Source organism: Anabas testudineus, chromosome 23 (genome assembly GCF_900324465.2).
Source record: "Anabas testudineus chromosome 23, fAnaTes1.2, whole genome shotgun sequence".
Classification (NCBI taxonomy): Eukaryota; Metazoa; Chordata; class Actinopteri; order Anabantiformes; family Anabantidae; genus Anabas; species Anabas testudineus.
Genome location: NC_046631.1, coordinates 1,641,094 through 1,653,196, shown reverse-complemented (window position 1 = coordinate 1,653,196; position 12,103 = coordinate 1,641,094). Strand labels below are relative to the sequence as shown.

Below are 12,103 nucleotides of genomic sequence, written 5' to 3'. Positions count from 1 at the left end.
CTCGTTGTGATCATTTTTCATTATCTATTGATTGTAATAAAAGAAAGTAAGAGTGAGACCTCATCTCCAGCGCTGACACAACATTTGATTGCCGTGCCGAATAAATGCGTAAAAATATAAGCGCTTCATTTAGTTCACTAATAAACTTAACCATAAAGAGTTTCGGAGATTCGCCTGCTAGTTTCTTCTTGTTTGTACTGGATGTTGCCATTTTTAAAAGCCATATTCGCGAGTTTTCTCTAACCATTAGAGGGCGCTGTATGAATCAGAGTTCTTCTTATTAACCTTTCACCCGGATGTAGTTCTTGTAGTTTCTTGTAGTGGCAGTAACACGCATGTTGAAGAAAATATAACCGTGTCGCCTCAGAAATGGAGTTAAACGTGAAGAAAACGAGTTCGCAAGCTCTGCTGTCATGTGGCAACGGAGGAGGTCTGAGCATTTATTTTAAACGCAGCGATCAGAAGGGAAATGGTCAGAGGTTAAATGAACAGACAGCCCGTGTTAATGGCGATACACTGAAAAGTTAGCTAGGTTAGCTAATGTGGAGTTGCAGAAACCTCTCTGTGTCTGTCAGTCCTTTTGAAGAATAATGTGTTTTTATGTCTCGAAGAGTTGCAGGGTTCTATTATTGTGAAATACTCTTACTCACAATTAAGAAATCTGGTATAAGCATGTGTAAGTTTAATACCATTATACATCACACCGAGTTTGTTGCAAAAAGGTGTAATGTATTTGTCTCATGTGCTGTCAGGTATCAGTGAGAAGCTTCTCCTCAAGCCACGGGCTAGTGGATCCCTGCAGACAGAGAGAGTCCCAAGAAGCAGTGGTGAGTATGTCACGTTCCTGCATGATGTATTATTAATAAGATTTTTTCTTTAAGCTATTCACAGCCAGAAATTTAATGCGTTTTGTTTTATATCAGTGTTGGAGCGGCTGCAGAGTTTCCTGCCTCAGATGGCTGAGGCCAACGAGAAGCTGAAGCAGCAGATGGAGGAGGCTCCTGCTGGGCGCTTCGACATTGAGAACGTGGAGGAAGCACAGAGGGTTATAGAGATGGTACGTGAAAGAAATACACATAAATTGTTTGTTAAAGGCGCTTTAGTCATGATTGAGTCATAAAATGCATCCACCCTGTTCTTAGGATGTAGCACTGGTGGAGCTCAGCGGCTCAGAGGGCAGCTCCGAAGACGAAGAGGATTTGTCGGACTCTGAGGAGGAATCGGACTCTAATGATGAGCTGGAGATCACTGAGCAGAATCTCAAACTACCTGGAGACAAAGGCAAAAAGAAGAAAGCCAACATACAGGTGCTGAACCAGAAGGGGGAGTAGAGGAGGAGCCGCACGACCACTTGTCGCCACGTAGTTTTCCTCCCTGAGGTGATGTGGACAAAACTGATCAGTGACAAAAACTCTGAACCTGAGCAGAAAGCTGCAGGGGACAACAGACACAGGTCATAGTTGCAGAAGTGCTTTCGAAGCAAGGAGCAAGAGACTGTCATTACCTCATCCAGGCTGGCAATCAGCTGACCATGTGGCCTGTTATTGTACACACGGTATTGAGTCATACTAGTGTGGATCACCTTGTCACCTTGTTTTTGTCAGTTCAGACCACAGTTTTCATGAGGCAACGGTAAATCCTCTGTACACACACTCTGCTAAATGCGCCTGTGGAGTGTTTTCCTGATGAAAGTAGTCATTAGAAGGCGGCAGACCTCAGGTAGGCTGTGGCAATTACACCTGGCTCTGTTGGTGCTCAGGGGTCCACACCCACTACACCACCAGGAGCAGTCATGGATTATTGATTTTCAAATTCTCACCATCCGCGTGTGGCAGCGTAAATCCAGACTGGTGAGACCAGGACATGTTTTTCCGTCTTCTGCTGTCCAGTTTTGATCTGCGGCCATCTCGTGTTACCAACTTGTTTTCACCCACATGCCTGTTGATCGCCGGATGGTTTTGGGTTCATTTTTCTATACATGCATTGTGTACATGCATCAATCAACTGATTTAGCACATTTTTATTTGATGTTGGTGTCTCATAAACCCGCACACTTTCATGCGAAAATCCTTATCAAAGTAATATTTGGCCACCAGTGCCTGCTTGAGAAAAGTTACTTGTATTTATGCATCAAGCGGAACAAGCCCTAGTTTATTATTATGAAAAAACAACAGCTGCAAATAAATGAAAGCGGACGTCAAATCATCAGTGTAACTCTCCTTAATATCGGAGTCATCGCACACAGTGTGGAGACATGATTAAAAATGTCCATTAGCTGGAGCACGTTGGTAGCCCTATTGGTTTGTTTAATCACATTGCAGAAAACCATGAAATTCCAAAGGGTTCACATACTATTTCTTGCCACTGTATTTGTTATTAAATTATATTTTAACTAAAGGATTAATTAATGCACTGGAAAGGTATACGAGTGTCCTTTCTTATGAATTTTTTTTCCATGTACTGTCACACCATGAGGAACGGGTTCCTAACTACTAATAATGAAAGTTGTCCTTACTACTGAGAATAATCGGAAATCAGTCGGACCCATTTTACAGTAAGTGTTTGTTAGAAATGTTGTTAGAAATTGCACGTCAGTAACAGATGAACCACAAATGCTGGGCTGATATCACAAGACCTAAAAAAGGAAATGTTTTCAAAACCAAAGAAAGAAGTTACACTACTTTTGAGTACATTTATAGTAGTAGTACCTTGTTCTAATAGATATTTTCAACTGAACAGAATGAGATACCCTACTTTTAACTATGTTTATTAAAGCTGTAGTCCACTCGAATAGATATTTACTATTTTAAACAATAATTAACCGCATTTATAGAAGTAGCAGTCTACTGTAATTGATATTTACTACCTGGCAGCCCTACGTTAAACCACATTTGTACTTGTGCTTGGAGTCGCACGACTTCTGCCAGGAGCAACGGGCCAAAGTTCTTGCAGAATCCATCCACGAATACACTTTTTGCAGCGTGTCAGCAAATTGTACAAGCAACGGCACGACTACACAGTAAAATTCAAACTGACCTTTATTTACCATGATGAAAAAAGGCTCTCACAAAAACACGTAGCCCTTACTACCTTCACTGACAACGTGGGCTCGAATATAAAAGTAGCTTCACAACCTGTTCTCATTAGTGATACACCCACCTGCTCATTTACAAATGTACTACAAATGTTAGAACATATAGTGTTCCTCTGAGTGACAAGTGACGTGTCAAAAATATATCCAATCATACTTCTTTTTACCTCTCTAGTTAAAAATATTTACAAAACAAAAAACTGTGTGTGTAGTGGATATGTAACACTGTCTATTACAGCTGTACAAATGAAATCCCATCAAAATACGTCCTTTTTGTCATAAAGGCCTTAACGACAAAACATGTTGCTATGAATCTTAGCTACAGTATGTTAACTGTAATGGATTAGTTGTCATATTATTATATAATCATTATTACTTTGTCAGTTTTGATGTGGATTTTGCAGCATTAACTGTAACTTGGACCTTGTTTTCTCATCTTGGATGTGCACGTCTGTCCAGTAGCTGTTAGCTTTAGTACTGGGTTACTGTTTTAGCCTTCTGCGAGCATTTGATTCACTCAAACGGAACTTAAAAAGCATCCATACCAACATATCAACCGGTCAATTTATCCATAATCTAATGAATTTGTCTATTTTTTGCTATCAATGAGTAAACAAAGATGTTAAGGAATGGTGAAGGCAGCATCACCGACTGAGAAAGGCATGATTTTATCTGATTGTTTGACTTTGTAAATTCAATTAAATAGTTTGAACCTCAATGATAACAATAGGTTTCAGGTGGAAGTGTGTGTGTGTGTGTGTGTGTTTTAATGTAAAACACACCTATAGAACTGAAACCGTAGCAATACATCAAGAGGCTGGATGTCTGATTGGAGCGGACAGTCAAATTTGCTTCCTATTCAGATGTGGCTGGTTGGAGAGGTGTGTTCCTCAGTACTCCACAGTCACAGCTTTGGTCTTAAGGTATTCCAGTAGAGCGTCCTCTCCTGTGGGGCAGACAACAAACCAAAATGGTCAAGACATGCTGCGTCAGGCTTTCACCTCCGATAAGGTTCTCCATATGTTTACTCACCAAGGTCTTTGCCAAAGCCAGACTGCTTGAAGCCCCCAAAAGGCGAAGCCACGTCCGTCTTGTTGTAGGTGTTGATGAATACCGTTCCAGCCTCCAGTCGCTCGCTCACGTACATCGCCTTGTTGATGTCCCGGGTGAACACGCCCGAGGCCAGGCCGTACTCGGTGTCGTTGGCTCTCTGCAGCACGCCGTCCACATCGCTGTGGTTCGTGGAAAAAGTGGACAGGAAGATACAGTCGGTGCACAAGTCGTACGACAGCACTGCAGCTGGGTGCTCGTTCCGTGACTTACCCGTCTTTGAATTTCGACACCACCATGACGGGGCCGAAGGACTCCTCTTTGGCGATGAACATGTGGTCCTCCACATCAGTGAACACCGTCGGCTCCATGAAGTAACCTGAGGGAAAAATGACTATAAGGACTGTCCACTCCAAAAAAAAAAGCTGATTAGAAACTTAGTTGGGCAGTGTGTGTGTCGTACCTGGCCTGCCAACTTGTCTGCCTCCATACACCAGCGTGGCCCCCTCCTTCATCCCGGTGCTGCAGTACTCCAGCAGCTTGTCGAGGTGGGCTTTGTGATTCTGTGGGCCGTGGTCTGTGGAGCGATCTAGAGGGTCTCCAATCTTCATCTTCTTTATCTCCTCCACCTTAGGGCGGAGAAAATAGCCATGTTTAGAGGGGTATGTCCTCTGTTATTCCTACAGGAGGGTGGGGTCAGGGTCTCTCACCACTCGGCTGATGAACTCATCGTGTATGGACTCCTCCACGAACAGACGTCCAGCAGCGATGCAGTTCTCGCCCTTGTTGAAATACACAGAGCTCATGCCCTGTGGAGCAGCACACGCCCACACACACACACACACACACACACACACACACACACACACACACACACACACACACAGGATTACATAGTAAGAAGTCCCAAAAGTGTTTAGTTTTCTAATTCAGCACTACTGTATGTGGTTGAAGTCCACTATGCTCCCTCTCACCATGCGAACAGCCTTGTCTATGTCACAGTCGCTGAAGATGATGAGAGGCGACTTCCCTCCCAGCTCCAGAGAAACCTTCTTCAGGTTACTAAGCGCACAGCTGTGACAGGAAATCACAAGGACAGATGGTCAAATATTATTATTATTGTTGTTGTTGTAATTATTTCAAGTTTGTCTGGTTCTACCTCTTCATGATCTGTTTGCCGATAGGTGTGGAGCCGGTGAAGCCCAGCTTGCGGATGTGCGGGTGGTCGGACAGCCGCTGTCCCACCATGCCACCTGGAGGAGAGAGAGGGTTCAGGAATAGTGGCTAAAGACTGAGAGCCAGTCCCAAACATCATAAATATACTGAGGAATTAAGTTAACCTGGACTTGTGGATACAACAATAATGAGGTGTGATGAGTCCAATTACCTGAGCCTGGCAAAATGTTGATCACTCCTTTTGGAATTCCAGCTTTCACTGTAAGCTCTGCAAACTTGAGCGCTGTCAGTGGCGTGACCTTTAGAGGAAAAAAAAATATGCATAAAAATACGCAACCGCAACAGAGAGTCACCAGGATGAGATTAAACCAGAAGATTTGTCATTTAAACTGCCCATGTCAACGCTGTGCGCACTCCGGCGTACTCGCCTGGGCAGGTTTAAGCACGAGCGTGTTTCCGGCTGCGAGGCAGGCGGCACTCTTCCACGCCAGCATCATGAGAGGGTAGTTCCACGGGATGATGATGGCGCACACGCTATCAAAGAACAACCACACACAGCTCTGCACTCAGTAAAACGCACTCGTGAATGAATATGAATGAAGGGTGTAAACAGGCGGCTTTACCCCAGAGGTTCTTTCTTGGTGAAGGTCAGATTGCGGTTGGGTCTGGCCTGGTTGATGGGGATGGTCTTGCCCTAAAAACAACCAGCAGCGTGCCTTCGGTTATTTAATTAAGGGGATCAATAAAGTACAAGCTGCAGGGAAGGTTTTTTTTAACATGAACCCACCTGGATCTTGTCACACCAGCCAGCAAAGTAGCGGAAGGTCTGGATAGACATGCCTACGTGCGTCTTGAGGGCCAGTGTGTACACGGCTCCTGAGTCGATGGACTCGATGGTGGCCAGCTCCTCCTGGTGCTCCTCCATCAGGTCTGCAAGCCTGGGGAGAGGAGGTCATCAATGCACTGCACAAGTCTGACTGATATAATAATCAGGGCCTAAATTTAAAGAGTAACTTACTTGTAAAGCAGACTTCCTCTGTCTCTGGGGTTCATTTTGCCCCAGGGGCCGTTATCGAAAGCATCTTTGGCGGCGGCCACGGCCCGGTCCACATCCTCCACTGAGGCGTAGGACACTTTACAGATCACCTGTGTGGGGAGGTAATGGTCACACAAGGGTCACATGTGTCCTGAACTAGCCTCCTGAGGTCCCTCTGTGTGTACTGTATGCATGCATCCACGTCACTCACTTTTCCATCAGTAGGGTTGATGGTTTCATAGGTTTTGCCGTTTTCTGCATCCTCGAACTTTCCGTTGATAAAACACTGGTATGGCATTTTCACAGTCATGTTGTTCACTTCTTTGGTTGCCTGGATACAACACAAATTAATTATTTACTATGAATTATTCTGTACTTTCTGTTTCTGTCAGGGTAAATTTGAACCATACTCAGGTTGGCGTTCAGACTCACATAGTCTATGACCAGCTCTTCTTCCTGGTCCTCCCCTCTCAGCTTGCGGACGAACATCTGGATGAAATCCTGGAAGGTGGTGGCCATATACACGTCCTCGCTCTGCAGCTGGACACTGGGGCACTTCTGCTTCACCTCCTCCACCAGCCTGGACACAAACACACCACCACACCCAGATTTTTCAGTTGATCTCATGCTTTAGCTTTTGTTTTGATTGATTGATTGCACTGTTTGCTTCCCTAACCTGACCACATCCATGGAGGCGGCGCCGGACTTGAAGAAGTCTGTGGTGTCCTCAATGGCTTGGACATTACTGAGGATGCCCTTCCATATGTTCTATGATAAAAAAAAAAAACATCACTATTATCAATTTGTTTGTATGAAAGCATTCAGCTACCACAGCTTCTACTTGCCCTGATCTCCTCAGCCATCTTCTTCTCATCATCAGTCAGCTCCACGCTGGAACTCTCCCCGGACGAGAAGTACTTGGAAGCAGGGATCATCTTCCCATCCTCAAACTGCAGGTTCTTTACCAGGAGCTGTGGATCAGACAGAAAGTGGGAACCGGAACGCATGATGTATACTCTACGTTTGCTCTGACTATTAATGTTTTGTAGTCCAACAAGCTGCAGACACACTCACGGCTTTCCCATCGTTGCCATACAGGATGAGCCCGTTCTTGGTGACCAGGCCAGGTTGGGACGCCCCCTCTATTTCCAGGGGTTGACCCGCGGGTGCAGACCCCCCAAACAAAGATGAACCATACAGGGTGACAGGCTGAGGGGAAAACAAACAGAAAAACATTTAACAATAGTGCTGAATATCAGTTCAATGTGGCCTTACAACAAACAGCTAGTGTTTAGTGAGTTAGTGAGTTCCAGGAAACACACCTGACCATTAATAGCAATCCAGGCACCGGGGACTTTGTCGTGGCCGCGGATCCAGTCGTGGATGGCCTTGGCTGACTGCGCCAGGTTGATCTGGAACACAGAAAGGAGCCAGTGTCAACATGCTGTAGGCGTATTTTAGATTTCAGACCGCGCCGCACACATTTCTGAGAATGAGAGGGAAGCCCAACAGCTGGTTGGCACTAGCTGAGGGAGACATGGAAAAAAAAAAAACGAGGGTGGAAAATAACCCTCTGTACTAATAATAGCACATTAAACACGTTGCCAACATCGTGGTTACAAGTGACAAATCAGAGAGCAGCTAAGATCAGCCCCCCTCTGTCTTTCTTGTAAGATAAACACTGATTCAACACACATTTGGCCCCAAATGATGTTTTACACTGACGGTAAATTTCCATGCTGTTAAGAGAATAAAGTGAATGAACTGAACAGCATACAAGTGCTTATGTAAATGTTGCTTTTAGTGAGTAGAATAAGAACTGGGATTATCCAACCTTATTTCTCTTTAGTCAGTGGATTTTAACAGTCACTGCTACACTGCCTGTCCAAAAAAAGTCCCCACCTGGAAGTAACTGAGGAAATAGGTAAGAGAGACTGATGAAACTACTAAAACTGTCCCATGGAAGAAGGTCATGTGGTCTGATTAATCCAGATTTCCCATGTTCCAGATTGGTGGGAGCATCAGGGTAAGAAGAGAGGCAGGTGAAGTGATGCACCCATCATATCTACAAGCTGTACAAGCCTGTGGGGGCAGTGCTATGATCTGGGGCTGCTATCAAAACGTAATCAAAGCTAAAGGCTTTTTATTTTATTATATACATTTATTTTGGACGGGCATGTCTATGTAATGCAAATGCCCCCCTCACAAATTTGAAAAAAATGCATTTGTATTCATACACCCTTCACATCAAATCGAGTAATGAATCCACTTATTGCATATCATGTCACCAGTTACTGACTGGAAATACTAGGGATGTCCCAGTCAACTTTTTATGGTCCTCAATAAACCAAAGTCCAAACTGATATTGGACATAATGGGATGGTCTAGGGTGAATATGTCTCTGTCTGTTGGATTTGATGGAATGACACAATTACTCTTTACTCACAAACAATCTTTGGCTGAATCCAGACAACAACTGCACATAGGATTTTAAAACACACGTTACTCATGCTTCTTAGTGGTAGCTGTAATGACCCGACACCAGGTGGTGTTGTAGTCTCACCTTGGCGTTGGACTTCTTCTGAATGCCTTCGTAGCTGGCTCCTTCCTCTGTCTGGGGAATGCGAGGGGCCTTTCCATCAGCGATGAGCTGCACTGACTCCACCTGAAGCAGGAAACAGTGTAGAATTTATGACAATATGTAGATGACAATTTTAGTACTGATGGCCAAGAGTGCAAACCAGGCATTATGGGAAGTATTCATTATATAACTTGTCAGGAGAGGTGTTGACTGCCTAATAATAATAATACTCATATACATATTCTAGCTGTTTACCATTGCCTTGATGCCCTCTGGGAAGAGGAATCGGTTGTAGAGTGTGTCCACTGTGTCGTTGGGCTCGACAGCACACTCCCTCTGCAGCAGGATTGGTCCAGTGTCCAGTCCATCATCAGCCCAGAACACTGTGAAGCCAGCTTTTTTGTCACCATGGATCAGGGTCCTGGTGATACACACATACACACACGAAGAAATAAGCTCCTGAAGATGTGCTCTGACTGGTTCATAATGTCCACTAGACCAAAACCCTGAACTAACTGAGCAGAATCAGATAAAGTACTAATAGGAGAATGTGGATCAGCGGATAGGTACTGCATGAAGACCTAGGGCTTCATCTGTATTTTAACAGTTGAAACCAAACTGACGCTGAGTCTCTCTGATAACAGAAGCAGACAGGGTGGAGAAGAGACAGACTATCATGCGGGACAGATAAGACAACTTGAGTTTCTTGTCTGTTAAATGTCTGTTTTTTAGTGTTGTTTGCTTTAGTTAAAGCTCTTTGTGATAACAGGTCATGATGGGTAATGCTGCCAAAGAGATCTATTAATTCTTTGTGCAAAATTGAATCTCACCAGTTGATGGCTGAGGCTCCTCTGTGCAGGGGCAGGATGGAGGGATGGTAGATGATGGAGCCGTGCTTGGGTAAGTCGATGATGTTCATGGGGATGAACTGGGAGCAAAAGGGCATGACGTTGAGCTCGGCACCCACCGCTTTGTAGGCCTCCACCACGTCTGGAATGGGTTTCCCCTTGACCCGCCAGCGTGGGAACTTGAACACCGGCGTCCCGTCTTTCTCCGCTGCCACAGCTAAAGGAAAAAAAAAACAATTGTTCTGGGAGACATTTATGAGACGTAGCAAAAGTGCTCACTGTTATTTATCAGTGTTAGAGGATAAATAGTTGAATGTTGGCTTGCTCATAGCTAATGATGATGTCATAATGATCATCATGATGATGATGCTGCTTCCTGGAAAGACTGCTCAGCCAGACTGTGGACTTTGCACCTCAGAGCTGCATCTCTCGGCCGCACGGGGTCCTCTCCCTGCACAGACAATGGAGCCACTATCCCACAGCTAATGCAGGGTAAAGGCCTGTCTTTGTCCAGGAGCACTGTACAGTCAACATGCATCTACCTCAGCCTCAACACTGGACTCTGATGACCCAGAGTAAGCACACAGGATCATCACAGGGCCATCACATCTAAGAGGTTCTGTCTTTACTACAAGCATTATTGCACAAACTGAAGAACACACACTAGACTGGTGGTGCAAAAAGAGATGAAAGAAAGGCCGAGAATCAACAGGCTAACACAGAGAGAGGTAGAATGAACTTACCAAGGGGGTCAGCCTTGCCATCCTTGTCAGGAACTGTGAACACACCCACCACCTTGTGACCGTGCTTCCTTAAGTTGGTGTACACCTCCTGGCCGAATAAGCTCTGGCCAATTATAGCTAGTTTTAGCTTGTTCTGGTAATAATGCTGTAACGAGAGTGAATAAAGTAGAAATCTGAGATACTAGATTCTGAGTACTAGAAAAGCAGCATGCATTGAAACGTGCCTGGTGAGCTACACTACAGTAGATTTGAAAGAAACTGTGAATTTGAGTGTGTTGAATGTGATAGAAAATTATAAATAATGGAAGAAAAATCCTATTGACAGATGGAACAAACATCACTTGTACCATAATGATGGGAAGTATGGAGGAGGAAAGGAACTGTTCATGATCTAAAGCATACCACATGATAGGTACGTAAATTATGAATGAGTATTGTGCATTTATTTTTACACAGATGAATACTTAGCTATGTAAAAGAAATAAACCTAAAGGTAGTGAGAGTCCAGCATAAAAAAGGAGGAGGGGGCCACACTTCTCTTACCCGGGGGCCCTCAAATCACTAAGTTCGTCCCTGGCTTGGTCAGTAAAGCCAGCTCTGTGAAAATCGATGCTGGCAGACAGCCACCCCCCCCCCCCCCCCCCCCCCCCCCCCCACCACCACCACCACCACCACACTACCCCCTTCTGACTGTGGCAGCACAGGAGTGAGGGAGGGTGCCTTCAGGTTCCCGTGTCCTGTCAAGCGCACCAGTCTCTGGTTTGCTGCGCTACGCTTTGCAGCGCAGCGACCCCCCCCGTGATGCGTTCAAAGCCCTTCATTCAAAGCACTGTAGCTTTCTCTTAACAGTTGAGAAATGAATGACAGTGCAGCCCCCGGACAATGATGATCCCCAGGCACTCGGGGTAAACGAGTGCACCGTGTTGCCCTCAGCCCTGCGGGATCCCGGGCTAAGCCGCAGGCGGTGCGCACTGTGGAGCTGATGCAATTCCTCCAGATCTTGTACAGTATAAAGGCCGGCACAGGCAGATCCCAGGGGGAGGAGAGAGGAGAGGGGGGGGGAGGCGACGTAACGTGGCAATCTGGCACCGATACTGCACATCATCATCATTTACTGGTTAAATATTCTGTAGAATAGAAGAAAACGACCTGCGACCCCCATTGATCGTGAATCAAACCCGAGCTGCGTCCTGTTCCTGTCACTACCATCACCATTAGTATCCGCTTCAATCAATGCAACAGTAAAATCAAACGCACGATTCATTGTGTGGTGCAGATAAAACATTAAATGTAACGTCACTCACGGACGAGGTGGAGAATCTCCTGCAGACTTGACTCGCCGTCCACAACATGATGGCGGTGTTTGCATAGAAAGAGGTTTCTTTTTTTTTTTTTAAAAGGCTGAGAAGTCCGATTGTTGCAGAATGAATCCCACACACACACACACACACACACACCTCTACACCTCTACGTGTGTGTGACAGCGACTGTTATAGCCCCCTCGCTATAGCGGCCGACATGCGACGTGCTGCTTCGGCACGGTGCGTGCGCGCCCCCGCCTGCTGCCTCCGTCGCGCG

General features: G+C 45.4%; 2 protein-coding genes across 2 annotated transcripts; one reads left to right on the top strand and one right to left on the bottom strand.

The window, feature by feature from the left end:
* Positions 1–304: 304 nt before the first annotated feature.
* c23h12orf45 (chromosome 23 C12orf45 homolog) lies at positions 305–2,327 on the top strand. The gene is made up of 4 exons (XM_026363708.1): positions 305–430; positions 753–827; positions 924–1,057; positions 1,143–2,327. The coding sequence occupies exons 1-4, from the start codon at positions 370–372 to the stop codon at positions 1,329–1,331; spliced, it is 459 nt and encodes a 152-aa protein (XP_026219493.1). The 5' UTR covers positions 305–369; the 3' UTR covers positions 1,332–2,327.
* A 233-nt stretch (positions 2,328–2,560) lies between these two features.
* aldh1l2 (aldehyde dehydrogenase 1 family, member L2) lies at positions 2,561–11,973 on the bottom strand. Its single transcript, XM_026363707.1, has 23 exons — positions 11,830–11,973; positions 10,526–10,670; positions 9,765–9,999; positions 9,190–9,355; positions 8,917–9,018; positions 7,676–7,765; positions 7,428–7,562; positions 7,199–7,324; positions 7,030–7,121; positions 6,786–6,933; positions 6,565–6,684; positions 6,336–6,463; positions 6,105–6,255; positions 5,941–6,011; positions 5,746–5,851; positions 5,529–5,616; positions 5,301–5,394; positions 5,116–5,215; positions 4,852–4,950; positions 4,605–4,770; positions 4,415–4,520; positions 4,124–4,323; positions 2,561–4,037 (listed from the first exon to the last, which is right to left on the bottom strand). Exons 1-23 carry the CDS (start codon positions 11,875–11,877, stop codon positions 3,982–3,984), a joined length of 2,772 nt encoding a protein of 923 aa, XP_026219492.1. The 5' UTR covers positions 11,878–11,973; the 3' UTR covers positions 2,561–3,981.
* Between the last annotated feature and the right edge of the window lie 130 nt (positions 11,974–12,103).

What these genes read in the sequence shown, in the direction of transcription:
- c23h12orf45 (XM_026363708.1), top strand. Translation starts at nt 370, where the DNA reads ATGGAGTTAAACGTGAAGAAAACGAGTTCGCAAGCTCTGCTGTCATGT. An exon ending in GTCATGTGGCAACGGAGGAG is followed by an intron (nt 431 to 752) that starts GTCTGAGCATTT and finishes ATGTGCTGTCAG; the next exon opens with GTATCAGTGAGAAGCTTCTC. An exon ending in CACAGAGGGTTATAGAGATG is followed by an intron (nt 1,058 to 1,142) that starts GTACGTGAAAGA and finishes CCCTGTTCTTAG; the next exon opens with GATGTAGCACTGGTGGAGCT.
- aldh1l2 (XM_026363707.1), bottom strand. Translation starts at nt 11,877, where the DNA reads ATGTTGTGGACGGCGAGTCAAGTCTGCAGGAGATTCTCCACCTCGTCC. An exon ending in GCCTCCATGGATGTGGTCAG is followed by an intron (nt 6,934 to 7,029) that starts GTTAGGGAAGCA and finishes GTTTGTGTCCAG; the next exon opens with GCTGGTGGAGGAGGTGAAGC. An exon ending in TGGCTTTGGCAAAGACCTTG is followed by an intron (nt 4,038 to 4,123) that starts GTGAGTAAACAT and finishes TCTGCCCCACAG; the next exon opens with GAGAGGACGCTCTACTGGAA.